This window comes from Hippichthys cyanospilos, chromosome 3, assembly GCF_059441005.1.
Source record: "Hippichthys cyanospilos isolate Australia breed blue-spotted pipefish chromosome 3, RoL_Hcya_1.0, whole genome shotgun sequence".
In the NCBI taxonomy this organism is placed as follows: Eukaryota; Metazoa; Chordata; class Actinopteri; order Syngnathiformes; family Syngnathidae; genus Hippichthys; species Hippichthys cyanospilos.
In genome coordinates, this window is record NC_142371.1 from 4,587,430 (window position 1) to 4,605,419 (window position 17,990).

General features: G+C 38.4%; 2 protein-coding genes across 6 annotated transcripts in view; one reads left to right on the forward strand and one right to left on the reverse strand.

Annotated features, from left to right (window-relative positions):
• Positions 1–17,990, reverse strand: part of LOC148425552 (FH1/FH2 domain-containing protein 3-like) — an 85,094-nt gene that overhangs the window by 45,917 nt on the left and 21,187 nt on the right. The window lies entirely within an intron of this gene.
• Positions 5,499–17,990, forward strand: part of LOC148425554 (sodium-dependent neutral amino acid transporter B(0)AT1-like) — a 42,963-nt gene continuing 30,471 nt past the window's right edge. The window contains exons 1-2 of one of the 2 annotated variants that reach the window (XM_088411583.1): positions 5,505–5,646; positions 6,276–6,304. Coding sequence is in view for 1 of the 2 variants with exons in the window: in XM_088411582.1 (XP_088267708.1) it covers positions 5,535–5,646 (112 nt within the window). In the remaining variant the exon portion in view is untranslated. Of the gene's footprint in view, positions 5,647–6,275; positions 6,305–17,990 lie in introns of both variants that reach the window. The other variant, XM_088411582.1, reaches the window with a different exon arrangement.

The following is a 17,990-nucleotide window of genomic DNA, read 5'->3' on the forward strand; positions in this document are numbered from 1 at the left end:
TGAAGATGGGTTAAACTCTTATATGGTGACAGTTGATCCAAGTCAGTTAGCCTGTTCAAACTTTGTCGCAAAATACATTTAATTGGAAACAAATTCAAGTCAAAATTTTAGTGCAAAATTCTAAGAAAAAAAAAGCTTTCATTTTGCAAAAAAATGCTACCTCTGATTGTATTTGACTTTTTGCTATAATGTCCTGCTCAGTTCTTACGAGAACACGTGCGAGTACATGCAAGGAAGGCATATAAAGCATGCATTGCCAACCGGAGTGAGGAAAAACAGCATGTAGACACCTGGAATCAAATGAACTGTGCTTTAGTCAGCATGAACGCTAAATTTTTAACGATGACACGTGCAATAGCTTAAAGCTTACGGAAAATTAAATGGAGCCCGTGCCAAAATGAAGAAAACCTACGCCTTATATGTCGCAGGCCGGTGCACAATTAAACACAAGATATGTAGCTAATGTTGACAATACTATGTTCTCGGGTCCATTTTATAATTTTTTTCTTGGCTGTGTGTAGTTCAAGCCATTAACTTTGATCCAGCGGCCACTGACAACAGTCACGCAACAAGCCAGCTCTTGACTTTGTTTTCATAGAGTGTAAACCTCCAGCATTTGGATGTGGCCCTGCAAGTTTAATGGAGGTTTTGCAAACAATCCGCATTTCAGTGATAAATGAGCTTCATTAAAAATGATCTGATGGTTAACGGCAGACATAAATTGAGGCATTCATGTTATTTTGAATGCATAATATGCGGTCTTGAGCTATCGCTACAATCTTGGCCTTGCGCGGGTGCCCTGTCTTGTCGCATTCCTTCGCCTTGGCACCGGCTTCACTATGCTAAGCTGGTGTGAAGTGCTATGTGACTGCTGACAGGTGGCAGAGTCTGAGAAAGGGTCGGCTTAGGAGCTACTATAGACATCTTAAGGGGAATAAGCCATAGTAGGCTTGCAAGAATAGCTTACCGCAATTACAAAGCCAGCAAAGCTTTGCTTGGATTGACCTGCATTCAGAATATCGTAAAACAAAACGAATGGAGAATAAATAAAATTTAAGAAAATCTTATAACCAGCGACCGCATTTTGCCCGCTTTTTTCTTTTGTTCAGCATTCAATGAATGCAATAGAGGAATTTTATCGTTAATCTTTTCGTGGAATTGAAACAAACTTTCTATGACTGATGTGTTTTCTATTTTAGCCCATGTAGATCATAGTTGGCATTTCTCCACTCTAGCTGGTGCTGCTTGATAAGGATTAAATATTTGCTGGTCAAGCCAATGATAATACAGTATTCCCACCCACACTGCCTTGAGTATTTTGTTTTTGCCTGCTGTCTTCAAACTTAGCATGTTGATTAGAGGTGTCAAAATTCATTGACAACTAAATGATTATGAAATTAAATGACAACTATTTTGATAATCAAGCAATAACTAAGCGGTGCCCAACGTTTTTGCACTCAAGATTTACATTTCCAGCGGGCATCGCTGCCTGTTGATTATGTGATTCTGCAATTATTTAACCTGCAATGATTTTGTAATGCGGCTTAGGGCAAAATAACATTATATGTGATTACTCAATTATTTGGGATAATCAATAGAATAATATATGATAAAAATATTTGATGGTGACAACCCTTGTGTTGACGCATTTCAAAATAAAAACCTCTCATTCAAATAAAGCAGGCTGGTAGAGACAGAAACTTATGTACAGATTACAGCGCACTGAAAGATATTGTCACACAACCAAGAGCTGAAAATAGACATTTTGGGCCCAGTAAAGAAAACCTAAAATCCCTCAAATCACAGTCCTCATCACATTAGTCTAAAAATGAGGATTATTAAGTGAAAGAAGAGCCCGTGCACTTTTCTAGGTGTGGAGACATACCGGCATCCTACCAAACATGTCTAAGCATTAAAAAGTAAAATGGCAAGATTTTGGACAACCCCCATTAGAAGCCAGTCATGCATCCCGAGAGCGTGGCATTTTGTCATGGTAGGGAAAGAGTGATCATAACGCCTACAGCACCTGCAGTTTGTGATAAGGGAAAAAAAGATGTTCCGACTCACAGCAGAGTCTGTACTCCGCCATCTCAGAGCAAGACAGGGTGTCGAGATTTCTCTACTTATTTAGCCAGTCAAGGTATCAGTCAAGATTATGGTCCAAACTGAAAAAGTATGTCAACAAAATATACTGCAATGCAAGAAATTCATGGCATGAGGATGAAATATGGAGCTCACAATACTTTTTTTTTTTTTTTTGTGTGTCTCTGACAGAGATAAGAAATTCCTGGCAAGCTTTTTTGGCAAATGGACGGGCATAAGGGAATTACACCCTTGCACAAGGCTTTAAAGGAGATATAATTCAATAGCGTTAACACTGTAAAAGTGATAATAGATTTTGTTGAAACTTTTTTCTTGCGCAATCAGACTGTAGCGGATCGTCTCTCTGTGGTGTTTTTTTTTTTTTTTTTTCCATTCAAGCGATGAAGAGGCGAGTTAATAGGCTTAACCATCCCAACAAGAGAACGGAAGAAGACATACAGACATGCTTTGATCATGAGTTGCAGGGGGTAAGCTTTACGCATAGCTGCAACGGATACACATACCAAAATCAATGGGAATCTTGCAGTGGTGTAAGAAACCACAGTCGGTGAGGTTATAACAATATGAAAATGTACAAGTAGAGTTACTTACATATTCAGGAATCATTTTTATCTGCAATGCAAGTGACCAAAGGTGGGCACTTAGTCAGCACTGACGGACTGTTCGTCAGTCCGTCGGTGACGGTTGCCCATTTTGCCATTGGACTGATGAATGACGGGAATACTAAAAAAATCGTCGGGATAGACATTACGTCAGATGTCAGTCATATGTCCGTCAGCCCGCCGCGCCCCTTTTTGCTTAAAGAAATATAATTCAACTGACTTGGATGTTTATATGCTATATTGCTGAATCTTTATAACACAAACTGCAATCAGCCTGCAGTCAATGTGACAGTTATCACTTCACAGTACCACCAAGCAGGTAACCACTGAATGCAGAACCAATTTGCATTCTCTCTCAGATTGCCTCTTGGTCAGGAAATGCAAGATAGACGGTTTTTAATTCCATAATTAAAAAAAAAAGAAAACTTTTTTTTAATTTTTTTAGTAAATTTAACCTCAGCAATACTTTGTTTTATTTGTAGTGTACATAGGTGACAGGTGAAATTTAGACAAATTAAAACAAAAATAAAATATTAATGAAACCGTCTTCCTCAGTCCTAACCCTAGGGCAGGAAGTTGTAAATGAGAAACAGTCACCATTTGAGTATCATGTAAAGCATGATAATGCTGTCCAGTGGACATGATTGCTAATTGCACTTTCGTCCCCTGTGTTTCCTCAGATGAGGTCAAATACACAATAATGGTAGGTTTAAACCCCTTAGCTGTCTTTGTTTTCTTGTTACACTTCTATTACTGTGTTGTGTTTCAATTGCAGTGTAACTGTAGAACCACAGACATGGTGTTGACATTAGGTGTAAGTAATAAAACTGAAAAAAATTATGCCAATAGTTGTGGCAGAAGGTTGGGCAAAAATTCACAGACGGACTGACGATTACAATTTCGTTTGGCTTGAAAAAAATGACGGACCAATAATGATGGAAAGCGGGGCGAGGCTCTAACGAATGTCGGACCGGCCAAAAAAATGTAAGTTCCCCACCAATCCAAGTGACAAATTGAACAACAATTTATGAATGAAGTATATAACTTGCACCACAAATCTCCAAAAAGCTCAGTTTTTGTCCGTCCGCAATCAAACCCACTAAAATTGCTTTACAACACCCACAACTGCGACCTTTTTTTATCTGGTCAAAAATCTAATCAGTTTTTGTCCAGCACATTGCCAAAGGTGCTGAGCTTGTGTAATAGTAAATGCCAGAATGCCTATCGAGGCATAGAGCAATGTACCAAATTCAAAAACACGCTAACGTTCACCTGTCCTGGCACGAAAATGAAGATACAATTTACGTACGGGTGCGCAATCAATTAAAATAAGGTTTCAAAAGTCTGTCGTATTCTATGTACCCTAAACCAAAATATGTTTTGTTAACTTGTTCAGCCCCATTGATGGCTATAGCAATCATAGATCCATAACTGGGCTGGAAACATGAGTCACGGGTTTACTAATTGTGGTTAAGTTAGTAGTGTGCCCTTTCGGGTCACATTTGGGTTTCTGACAGCTGGAGTAAATAAAGGTTGGTTCACTGACTAACCACAAATTAACGGGCTCAAAATTTGTTTGGAACCATACCATGACCACCAAGAAGATTTGGTCTGGTCCATGCCTGAGTTTGATTAATGTGTTGACACCTGACCAAATGCCAATGAGGAAAACAAGCAAATATTAGATTCAAATGAACAAAAGCGTACAGTGTGAAAGCACTCAGTTTCATGCATTATTCACAGGGATCTTAAGGAAAATGTGAAAATAATGTTGATGCGAGCGCACGCAGCTGCCCTGCATAATTACAGCATAAAAAGTTCAGACAACTCGAGCCGAGCACGCTGGCACCAAATTCTGACGGGTCCATGTTTTTACATTTAGGCACTCGATTCTTCCACCCCTCCTTCCTCTATTCTGTCTGGCCCCTTTGCCAACTCTACCAAAATCTTACGGGCACACCTGCAAGTGGTTGTGAGCAATCGCAGTGCAATCTCTCTGGGTGGTTCTGAGAAAAAAACAGGAAGAACTAGCTCTTACTAACCCATTTCAAAAGGTGTTTCATAGTGAGGATATGGAAGCACAGGTTAATGTGCAATCATAGTAACGTAGTCCACGTTGAGACATTGAGGTGCTATTTTTGGTCCAAATTTAATACACAATTCTTCACGGTCTTCTAGCTCTGCACATATATCTGCCTTGAAAAGAAATCCGGTTTGGTGCACAGCCCAACTCCACGGAATGGAATACAAAATAGCTCAAAGTAAACCACAAAAAATATTCCTGGCTATCATCACTAGGTGGTATTAGTGCTTGTGCACTGATTGTATTGCTTACTTGCCCACTGCAATGTCCTCACCAGACCTACACCAGGAGAGTAAGGAAATATCAATTGTCTTAGCTTGCCAACTCTACGCAAAACATTTCCCTTGCTGTAGCTAACCTCATTTTTAAATTAAATGTCTTTGAGCATGCATGGCAGCATTCTCCTTAAGTTCAGGGAAAGTGACAGGGTTTCTATTTCAGTTTCTATTCAACTATTGTTGGCTCCTACAAAATAAACATCCGTAAGATTGTTTTTTTCTTCTGTTGCCTTGTCAATAAGTGAGTTTGAAATGATTGAAACCATCATATTCAAATGTCTTCAAGTTGTTGAAAAGTGTGTCAGAGTCACTTGATTCTGACCCAACCCAGATAAACGGGGAACTCTGGAAACACTTGACCAAGGCAGCTGGCTTCCATAAAGGCCTCAAAGCCGCCTTTGCACTCTTTGAAGAAGCCGCAGGATTTAGCTAACAGACAACACAATCTCTCTATATTCTAAATATGACATGATTGGAACAAGAAAGTTAGATAAGCAGCAGAGACTACACCAAAACCATTACAGCCTTACAAACACAAACTATGTTTGGACTGAGAACAATGGCGGCCTTCAAAGGAACGGTGAGATTTGCATAATACTTGCGCATAGTGGGCACAGAAAAGTACATTTTGCTCAATGACTTAAACAAACATCGAAACTTTGTTAATGGGATCCAGAAGTGGATATGGACATGTTTGTTTACATGTCAGGGTAATGGACCTGTTATTTTATTTGGTCTCAATCAAACATTTTTGTTCTGTTTGATCAAAGGATTGGAAGATCTCATTGCCAATTCTATCTTTGCTTTTCTACATTTTCCAAGATTGCCAAAAAGTTCTAGAAAGTAGTTTTAAAAATGAAGGAACAAGTTACTTTGGTCCGAGGCTCGTCTTGTCAGTTTTCAGATGACAGGATGAATTAAAAGATTGAGATTTTTGAAAGAGAAAATCCAATTCCATGTTTGGCAGAAAATACACAGAGGTTTGTTTGAACTGTTTCTGTCAGTTTGCAGCATATTGTCATTGATAGTAATTGTAAAAATATTGCCTTCTGTGTTTTTATTCAGTTAAATACTTTGTGTTATACGGCACGTGTGTGTATTTATTCTAATGATTTAACATTTTTTTTATATTGTTTTAAATGTGCACCCCTAGAATACAAATTAACCTGTAGTATCTACATAGTTTGTTTTTTTTTTTTTTCTCCCCAGGTATCCCAATGAAAATCATAACACACAAGGTATCAATAAGTTAAAGACATTTTTGGTGTTTTCATGTCACGTGACATTGTTTGTGGTAAAGTTAGCGGTGTCCATTGGAGATTAGATGCTATGCCAACTCATACTTGATGCTTATAATTGCTACTTCTCAAGTCCTTCAAACTCAGCTAAAAAATAATTCATTTGCTGCTTTGTGAGTGAGAGCTTGTTTGTGGTCTGAATGTGTTAGATGTGATTGGATATGATGCCAGTATATTTTCTACTCTGACATTTGTTTATTCTGCCTTCGCGGTCTCAAATTGCTGGGATGCACATATTTTGGTTTCTGTCCACAACAAGGATTCACAAGGCTTTCATTTTCTCCTGCTCTAACTTGAATAGTCTTGTGAGACTTTTAAGTTGTTGTCATTCTTTAGTGATGACTGTTTCCATGCATTGTCTAATTTCAAAGTTTAGTCACAGTGGTCATTAAGTACATCAATGTGATCAACCAAACAAATTATCAGCGTGTATTTTAACTGGTTTCTATTCCCTCGAGGGAGGGCAGTAAGATATCTTATTCTTCATGGCCTAACATGAAGCGACATCGGAGCTTTATTGCGTGCACGTAAAAGAAAAAAGGGGTAGTAGATGTAATCCAGTTTAATAATGGATGATGTGAAGTTGGAGAGTCATGTTTTTTGTGTAATCTTGCTGCTAATCTTGTCTTTTACCAAAATCGCTGTTGAGAAAAATATCATCAAAACAATGAGAGATTTGGCCTCAGACTTGCACATTACTGTATAACCATGTCAGTAAAATGGACGTTTTGAGGTGCAAGGAGCAGACTTTTACCTGCGGCAACTCAATGCTTGGCAGTTTGGATAAACGCAGAAGGACTCAGTGACCTTAGTATCAAACACAATGATATGAATGGCATCTAGCTTTGGAGAGCACTCCGGCATCTAGCAGGGCCATCCGACTACCCCCTTCCCTTTTCTTAGAGGGGTAGGTAGATGTAATCTTATGCCCCTTCTCAAGTCATATTTTGGAATGTCCTCAAAGAAATCAAAGCCATCTCTGCAGCATGTATTGCTCTTGCCCACGTCATCAACACAAAGACTAATGTACTCTGTATTTAGAGAGGGTCAGTTGATGAATGTTTGGTTGGTGTTACAGAGCGGATCACTGTGACATCACCTCTCCCACTCTTCCTATTGAACAACAAAACAACATGCTGCAAATACAAACTTAATCTCCCCCAAAGCTAGCACAAAGCATTGATTCTACTCCGGTTTTATTAGCATTTGACATATGGCATGGGAGAGAGTTTTCTTTATATTTGTGTAAATGCTTGTTTTGTTTCATTGACGCTCATTTATAAGGGGGTGCTTCGTTGCTGTCTTCACTTTAGCTGAGAGGATAAAAAGAAAACATGATTGAGGTCGGTGGTTACTCAAGGAGATATGGTATGGGAAGAGAATCTGAGGAAAAGCATCATACTTCCTCCAGATGACAGTTTTGACAATACACGGGGAATACATGCAAAACCCCAAATTTGTATTTTGAATGTAAAAGGATTGCTTGGAATATTTGCCGCTCCAAATTCCAAATTCAGACCAGATTATAAATCTGTGAATTTTCTAAATGAAGCAAAAATAAATCACAGGGCTTAGTCATCCGGCAGGATTTATTGCTGACGGTGTCTGCCCAAAACACACTACCTATATTATATTATCAGCCCAATGTGGAGCACCAACTCAAGATATAAATCTGCAAAAGTACAATCCTGACATTCTCTGGATTCAACATTTGGTGTGATGTCTCAGGGGAAATTCCTTGGCCGCCTCACCTCAAAGATAAATCACAATATTAAAATCAAACATTTGCAAGTGTTCAGAATGAGATGCTGCCAAATAAAGTAACCAAAGTATAAGAACCACCTTTCACTAAAACTATATTGGTTACTCGATGAGCACCACCTGATACTGTATGTGTATCTAAAGCAGCCAATATGTACAGTATGTTGCATGTGTATGGCCACATTAAATCCTGTGTTAGCGATGCTGTTTAATTTCCTCACGGTATCGCTGTCTGTCAGTCAGTCAGTTGATGGGTCCATCTCCAATTTCTCATTGCAGTATCTCCACAAAGCTGTCACATGTGACAATCTATCAAACTGGCTTTGTGAGCTGAGTTGCACCCTACAGTTCTCAAAATATAGGCTGCTTTTCTAAAAGAACAATTGGCATTCAATGAAGCAGTCTGGCTCCAGGCTCTTTTGATATCAGGAAGGTAAAGGTCACCTTCTGAGGTGGAAAGTATCCAGTGACAAAAACCTCCTCTTCAAGTGTCCAAAACCACACTGGTGCTTTCTGGGTTTCTTGATTAATAAGTTAATTAGTGCCAATAGAGTTGTAGTCCATTTTCCTCAGCCAACCTACTCCACTTCTGCACAAATTATTTTAAAAGGGGTAGTATATCTCTCAGGGTGTTGTTATTTCTAAAACAACCTGGACCGTTTTAATGAAACATGGTGGAGGAGTGAATCCGGTCAAGCATTGAGGAAACCATTAAATTCAGGAACATAGCTGTGCAAAGTCATTATTTTCCCTGGTAATATTACACAGACCTCCACTTTACAGGCAACTTTCATTTTGATTTTCAAAAAGGCTGCCTTTATTGTACCAATTTCATATATATATATATATATATATATATATATATATATATATATATATATATATATATATATATATATATATATATATATATAAATACTCATTGGAATAGTAAAAAAAACAGGCAGACACCAAATTAGTTGTATTTCTTTGGTGTCAGATTAAAAAAAGAGAGTCAAATTTGGGAGTGTTATTCAATTGTTGTATTTTACAGGAAGATTCTATCAAAGGATTAAAGAAAGCTATTATAACAACGCAATTCGTTGTAATATATGTTCTAAGTCGACAAATATTCATTTTTTCCTGTGTGGATGGATGGTAAAATTGTGAGAACACAAAAAAACATCCTCAAAAATAAAGTAAAGTATATTTAATCTGAATAAGACTAGGAATCACACACGCCTGTTATTTTCATCAAACTAGAGCACAGTTCTAAATGGACATCTGGAATTTTCTGTCCACATATGTTCAGAAAGTGAAACCTGTCTAACCCAAGAATACATATGGGTTGGATCAGAAAACAAATGAACACCACTGTAACCCGGCCACCAGCTGACTAGTTTAGAGATAGGGGTTAGGCTAAATATACATTCATGCACATGTTAGTCTGAGATAAAAATATAGTACGTAACATTTGAAATGTGAAGCCAAAGTCTCTAAACAGCAATTTAGCTTGCTAATACCAAGTTCTTCTCTAAATAGAAAAACATGACAATGTTTTCCTATTAATATTCAGGGCACGCACTCAGAATCGCTCTTTATATAGCTAAGGTTATCTACGGTACAAATGAGTTGGATTATTTTTGTGATGTAGGAAGATCGAGTGACAAATTCAAGTAGTCATGTGATGACAGCCAGAATAATCTGTTAGATTTAAAGGCCAAGAAATGTGCCATTAATTTAAATTTTGGAATCGTTCGGAACATTGCCAAATTGGGGAATTTGTAGAAACAATACATTAATGGGAGGGAATTTTCAAATGTGTATGGCATGATGCCATACCCCGTTAGTTTATTGTATGCAATTACAATTCATGTCCAAGAGAATTGGAATAATAATCCAACGCATGTGACTATGTTATAATGACACTTTTTAATTTAAGGTGTGCTTTTTTTCTTAGAACAAATGGGTTGCAAATAAAGAGAAGTATGAAATACAATCCCAATAAGGCCGCTTAAAAGCTTTTTGTTTCTGTTAATGGTACATTATCGCAGAACCTTCTGTTTGCCAAGTCCGGAAGTAACCATGTTCTTTTGCTGAGACAAACATCCGCAGAGATTCAAAACTTCGGCGGGGTGCTAATTTGTCACGCTCTTTGCAACACGCTCGATGTATATGAGACTATTCAATCTCCTGCTGGCTCTCTGGGCTAATCATGAAGAGCAATGTAGATGGACAGAATGAAATGGATTCCTGCATTAAGTGAATGAGGCCCTCCTCACTATGGGACTTGAGTAGCAAAATACTTCACATATGGAGCTCTTTCTTCCCACATCCTTCAGAAACCCCCAAACACGAGTGCGCCTCAAGCAAGGCCTCAACTTGGACTATCTCATCAAACCAATCAGAGCGCTCCTCATGTCCCCTCATCGAGACTATTCACACGGAATAACAACTAATGCTTTCTTCGGCTCATTCGTCTCATTCTTCTGCACCGTACCCGCTTTGTCGTTCAATGCGCAAGAGTGAGCCCGGGATGTGTTAGCTGACACTGGACTCCTTGCTCCCGGTTTCTGTGGACTCGACACTTTCCAAAGATAACACTAGCCAAAGATTTCCACTCACAAGCAGACCGAGGCACTGCTGAGGCAGCCTTCCTGATGGGGAACAGACCAAAAACAGCTCAAGACGTGTCCTGTAGACCCCAATCCGTAGCACTGTATCAGCCATATGATATCCTAAAATTATGCACGTCAAAATCGGGCACTACCAGCTATTAGTATGTACGATTTGTAGTAACTGGTCAGCTTTGGGTGCAAATATGCGGTTGACATAAGAAACTGCGGGTGGCCTATAGGTCATTACCTATCATTGTGACATCTGATGCTAACGACACACAAGCTAACATTTGCGTAATCCCCGTTGCTGTGAATCAGCTAGAGCTACATACGTGTTACAATTAACAGTCTCATTTTTTGATGAAACCTAAATACCTCCAGGGGGTAACAACCACATGTCCAGGAGTAAAGAAAGGAGCACCCACAGGGTAGAAATGATGTTCATTTCTCAGCTACATAGTAGCATAAATGGAAAAACGAAAGGATGTGGTCCAATACAAAGGCGGGGTCCAAGGCAAACACATGTGCTCATCATATTGCAGGTCCTCCCGTATTACCTGTTGCATGCAGACATATGTGTATGATATTTTCTATTAAGCAAGTAAAATGAGAATTCCGGCTGGTGTCTGCAGCAGGAGCGAGCCAGCGTGGCCTGGCCGTGTGCAGAGTCGCACACCACATGACATCTTAGAGGGAAAACATTCCTCCGTGTGTTTCACACTGCTTCAAAAAAAACCTCCTTTCCCAATTTAGAAAGATGGGGCTGAAAAAGTGGTTTGCTGTAAAAATATCGACGAGAAATATAAACACAAAATTAAACCATAAAAGTCGACATATGCGATCTTTCCCGGACACCTAATGAAAAAACATCTTTCATTGAAGAACTTTCCACAGGAATTCCAATTCACGTAACTCGTCGAGCCATTCAGAAAGGTCAGCTCATGTTTTAAAACATGCACCACAGGGTTACTAAAATATTTTCTCTTGTGCGATGCTCTTAACTTCAACATGAAGTGGCAGGAGGCAGACAGAATCTGATGACTTCAGCATTAAACGCCATCAATTGATCACTCCATCTTGGTGAATGGAGGTGCTTTTCCTCTACATTCGGAGACGACAGTCGCTACATTTTCATCTCTCATTAAGAATGGATTTAACCAATCTCCTGTAAGCCGAGCCACCATTCATCCATTTAGAGCAGGGCTCACCAAAGATGGTACCCACAGGAAACAGCCACAAACCACCAGATGAGTAGCCCATAGGCCTATTCTATAAATAGTTCACGTGTTTGCGAAATATTGCACACTATAAATGATCATTTGAAAATGTAAACACGACGAGATTTGTAGAATGTAAGAACTGCATTTGGATATAATTATCTGGTAATCAATATAGACTATATGTATTTTCAATTGATCAGTATCTGTAACCAAATCTATAATAGGTCTTCAAGTCTGGGATGCATTAATTCTTTAAAAAAGCATTTTAAAGATCTTTGTAGACTGCACTGTGTATGGTTTACAAAAAATGATATGCATGTAATTTTACTTGCAAAGCCATGTGGCCAAGGACAGACAAACTTGAATCCCAAAAGTGGCTGCGGTACCCAAATTTTGAAAGGCCATAACTCAAAAATCTGAATTGTTCCATTGAACACCATATGGCCCCAAAATGAATCCACAGGAAATTGAAGAAGAGTCAATGACCTTAATATAGCTGGTGTCATCACATAGAAGAATATCATTACTGATAAAAATTAAATGTAAAGTTGAGTTGTTTTTTTTAAACTTATATTTGCATGAATCAGTACCAAAGAAACATCTCTTTTTCAACAAGGTTGGTGACTCCTTTTTCAAAAGTTACACAGCTGAGTTTCACAGCTATCAAAGTCTTCTAAAGAGTGCCTGCAAATGTGAGAAAGCGTTACACAAAACCACCATAACCCCTATGTAAACAACCCATGTGTAGAGGGGATGCTATAATCCTGGTTAGCTGCGCAGGGGCTCCTCCAGGTGGCTAACAAGTTTAGATGGGGTTAACCCCAGTTGACCTTTTCTCTGGACAATCCAAAAGAAGCAAAGACAAAGTCAGACAAGGAAGCGATGGCACCTTATGATCATCTTCTGTTTACAATAACCACATCAAGCATAACAATGACGCTTGAGAATCAACAACTGGCATCTGCTCCAACAAAGGGAAAAAGGAGAGTGTCTAAGCACATGTCCCATTGGCTCGGAAGCATCGAGGGAGGAGGCAGTCGGTGTCATATTTAATAGTTTATAAACTAAAGTAGCTGACTGCTGTAAACTGAAGACCGTTACTAATAACGGACGTCGAGTCAGGAAAAAAGTTTTGGCATTAACAAGTCATATCTGATTTCCAGGTGATGACAAGTGAAATGTTCTACCATGGATTTATTAACATATCTAGCAAAAGATTCTTGATGCTACATGCGCCACAAACATGACAGATGTTGAACATGCGATTGGTTACCACAAAAATATAATATCGTGACATTACTCCTACACTGCAAGATTAAAGAATTGAACTCTAGTAGAGTGGTTCTCAAATATTTTAAATCAAAAACAAAAACCTCAAAAATCAACAACTGTAGCTCTACAAGCGCCAACAAAATGATAACTAAAATACATGTACATAATTGGCTTAACTGTTCGTCAAGAACAAGGGAGAGGTTGTATTGCTAAAAAGCATTTACAGTTTTAGAATTGCTATTATACAGAAACTGTTATTTTATTGTATTGTTAAAAATGCCAGAAAATTGTAATTGAAGAGTGTGTTGTTGGATGATGATTGGAATGAGATTGTACTGCACAAATTAAAGGGAAAAGTACCGGTACATAAAAGAAAAAAAATAGGTATTTAAAAGGAAATGTCAAAGTAAATGTACTGTTCCTTGTTTAAATACAACTGAACTGTATATACTTGGGAAGGGAAGCCTTCCCATATTTCCCCCCCAGATAAACTGAGATTGTAGCTGAGATAGACAAGAAAAATATTATTTACATGAATTTATTCAATTTTCATCTTGAAATAATTAGTATAGTTCCTAAAATAAACATATGCAATGTTAGTAGCAGAGGGAATGAGTTTATCAGATGGCTTTTTTTTTGTGTGTGTCGTTTGAGTAATCTCTATAACTAAACCCAATTTTGTGAAATGGTTCAATACTGAAACACTTGACCATTTCTGACTAGTGAATAGAAGTGGTTGGACTTGAGACTACACATATGGCAAAGGTATAATTAAGACCAGACAACACTGATTCTTTTTCCATGCAGGACACTCTTCCAACACAGCTACTCCTCCCTCAGTCAAATCTGTTGAGCTGCACAAATGGAAAGTTGATCAGGACACTACAGAAAGTAGAAATGTGCACTTGTTGCAATCTTTGCAAAAATAGACCCATCCAAACCTATTTGATGTGCATACAGTAAATTTATATGGATGGCCTGATTAACTGGTTACCTTTTCACCATGTGACATGCTCAATTTGTGCATATCTCTCTCTCTCTCTCTCTCTCTCTCTCTCTCTCTCTCTCTCTCTCTATATATATATATATATATATATATATATATATATATATATATATATATATATATATATATATATATATATATATATATATATATATATATATATATATATATATATATATATATATATATATATATATATATGTAAATACATTTTGTTGCTTGTAGCCCTTAACTATAATAACAATTTTTTATTTCTTCAAATTCTGATTTCTTTCCCTAGATCCCGGGAATTGAAATTGCATGATTGGGCCTGATTTCCAACCATACATAAGAACTTCATCAGTCAAAGACCCCTGAAAGCTAAACGACCAAAATATGCAATTGGTAAATGCTATCAGATAAATGAAACCACATTGTACATTTGCATTTTCTGTTTAGTCAGTGTGCAAGGATGTCGGTGTTTAAGTGGATAACTTTGGACAATTACAAGTTCACTCTTTTGAATAAATATTAAAACAAGCACCTTTAAAAAATATGATGTCATAATTTCCAGATAAAACATACCATTATTTTAAGAAAGAAAAAAGTTTGATGGTGGAGGGGCGGAGCATGGCTGGGACCTTTAAATTGGATGACAGTTATGAGTTACATTTCTGTGTGTAAAAAAAGGATCAAAGGGAACCTCAAGTAAAACTATTTCTTAGAACGACACTTCCGCATTTGTACTCCACCAGCAAACATTGCCTACATTTTTTTAACCTGCAGTTGAGACAGAGCCATTCCCTGCTTGTCCAGCAACGCTGACCAGATTAAGTGTATTCTTGGCTGACGCTCCCACAGAGCAGGCCACCTCCTTTCGTTCCTTCTATCTGTGGCTCTTTTCATTTGCTTAGGGCCGAGATGCAAAACTTCTTCAATTGTGTCTCGCTAAAGCCACTTCAAGTGGTCCACCTAAGTGTCATAGACTGGTGCTTAAGACTCTTTTTGTACCATCCTCCTTCGGTTGCTGGAATGAAGACATGTGGATTGCTTGTTCCCAGAATGAGAGACTTTGTGGAAGTACGCAGATGTCATGTTACAGCTACAAATGTGTAGTTTATCTACAATAGGGGTTGCTCTATGCACAGTCATTTTATTAGATCAAAATTTCGCAACAGGATTATTCAAGAACTACCACAAAAGCCCGGAGAGGGATTAGGAATAGGAGTAACCCATTTGGATGCAGGTCTGGACAAAGCTGTACATCTTAAATGTTTTGTCATTTTTTGGCACAGCATTAGAGTTTCTTTCAAAGGAAATTAAAAACAAATCGGTGTATTGTTTACAATTTACTTGTAATCCGTCTCTTGTGTGACATTCTCGTCACATTCTAGACGCCTGAATGCTAGATATGCGTGATACTGTAAAATTGCGAGTAACTTCTCACATTTTACTCTCCAGAAACCTCATTCACCTCATGTTCTTTATGATGGGAAAAGAATGACAGCACTGGCAAGGAGCTGAGCAAATAACACCGAAAAGGATATTATGTTTCATTATAGGCTCTGCAATATAAATATTATTTATCCCACTCCTGGCTTGCACTTGAAGCTTACATCACCTCTAAAAATAACAGCAATAGTTCTTTCTTGGCCTTGGGACATGTTTGTAGTTGATAAACTGAAACGAATACCTGGTATACCCACTATTGTTTCCAGTGCCTCACAAGGTTTCGTAGAAAATACAGGACTACAACTCCGAGAAAGAGGCAATAAAACTACAGCGCTGCCTCCAAACATACGCAGCTTAAAAGTTGTAAAGCAGTAGCAGACATAGAACTCGAGCATGGGTGGCAGTAATGTACACCTAAAGTTACTTGCCAATTGCTTATAACAGAAGAAAACTCGGGGTCTGTTTTTATGGAGTATCCATCACTACTGAAAAAAATGCAGTATTATGCCAGCTAAGTAAAATGCTACATTGAGTCTGGAGCTGACAACCGATAGGCCAAATGATGCTTAAGAGAAGTGAAGACTTTGACAGTGAAAAGTTTGGAGTGAAGCAGTGCTAAGTGCTAGTATTACACAAAAGGAAAATGGTTGACCAACTTGTGCGGTGTTAAATGTTCCTCTGTATTGTCAATTTGTAAATCAACAAGGGTTAATTTAACAACTCAGTGATTTTTACAGGAAATGAAACAATTGGAATGGCAGCGCACATGTAGATGAAAACTATATTAAATACCACACCTCAATAAATCTCTTCTTCTCAGATAGCTCACAAGTGAATGGTCTTAAAGAAACAAAGGTTATTTCCAGCTTATGGATCTTTGGGGGCATTCCTGGGTTTAAGGCATCCGCGTTGGACTTGTAACAAGTCATGTGAATATGATTGTCACAGTCGTGAAAATTTGGTTGTCACATCCTTCTAAACTTAAACCTGTGGCAATTTTTCCAGCTGATGTCAGGCTCAAAGTTGGCTCAATCTCAGCGTGTAAATGTGACAAAAATCCAATAAATCCTCTATGAAAGCCAAACAGCAATGTAAATGATTCAAAGCTAGCCAGCTGAGGCAACACCAGATGATCCAAAGTGTAAAAACAAATGACCATGCTTCACATAAAACCGCATGAATGACAGTAGGGTTACGACAAACACAAAATATGTTTTCGCTCTCGTTAGACTCATTGTCTCGATCGACGCAAAGGGAATGTGACGTTTCCTTCCAACATGGCCAGCATCAAAGCGGAAAGAAAGAAAAGTGAGGAGGGATGTGGAATGGAATTCAATGGCACGCTGGGATTTGGCTGAAGGCCAGTTGTGGACTGAGCTAGCCATCAGGATTTTTACTGTGCTGGTACTATAGGTCTTTCAGTTCGTATAGTTGAGCCAACCATAAATAATGATGCAAAACTCAAACTTGACAGATAGTAAATCCTTCAAAGCTACATTTTAGCTGTGGCCTACCATCGTGGATACCCTAACAGTACTGTACCAGAACAGATCAGCAATAAAGAAGGATTTTTCAATTCAGACCAAAAAGGCTGTGACAGAGTTAAGTCTATATGCTGTTGTGACAGTTTGATAGTCGCTCCAAATGATTTGCTACCACATTTAAAGATTGTTTGCATAGTCAATTGAATGTTTAAAAATCATTATTTTTCCAGTGCTCCTACTTTTCATCCTCGCATGAAGGATGTAGTGAGTGGGTGGACACTGGTTGCTTGCAAAAGCACTCAAGCCTTCACTCTATAATACCGCAAACCCTGACATTAAAATACTATAAACTATATTCTGCAGAATTAAAATACACATTGGTTGAAGCAAAACAAACCACTCTGATGTTCTTTCCAGTGAGCGGACAGTTGTTTAAAGCCTGTGGCTGCTGAGGTTACACACCTGTGTAGTTCAACAGGGAACTAGCGAGTCTCACAGTTGCACTCTTTCCCAGCATGCTCAGTTTCACGTGGTCGCTACTGCGAGCCATCCCACCCATGTGTCATGATCGTGGGTTCTTTTAAAATGTACATCCGGAGATCCCAAAGTGAGGTCTTGATGGATAATGGGAGCAATACTGCAAAGTTTGAAAAATACCTGATCTTACTATTTTTGTGTCTCATCTTGCATTTGCCAAAACAGTCTAATACACAAGAGGATGGCCATTTTGGGAGTGAATGAGATGTCAAGTCATTGACAAGGCCATTCCTTGACCCACTGAGTGATAAGCCAAATCATTGTTGTTATTGCTAAAATTAACTATTTTTAGTCAAGAGGAAATGGGCCAACATGGAC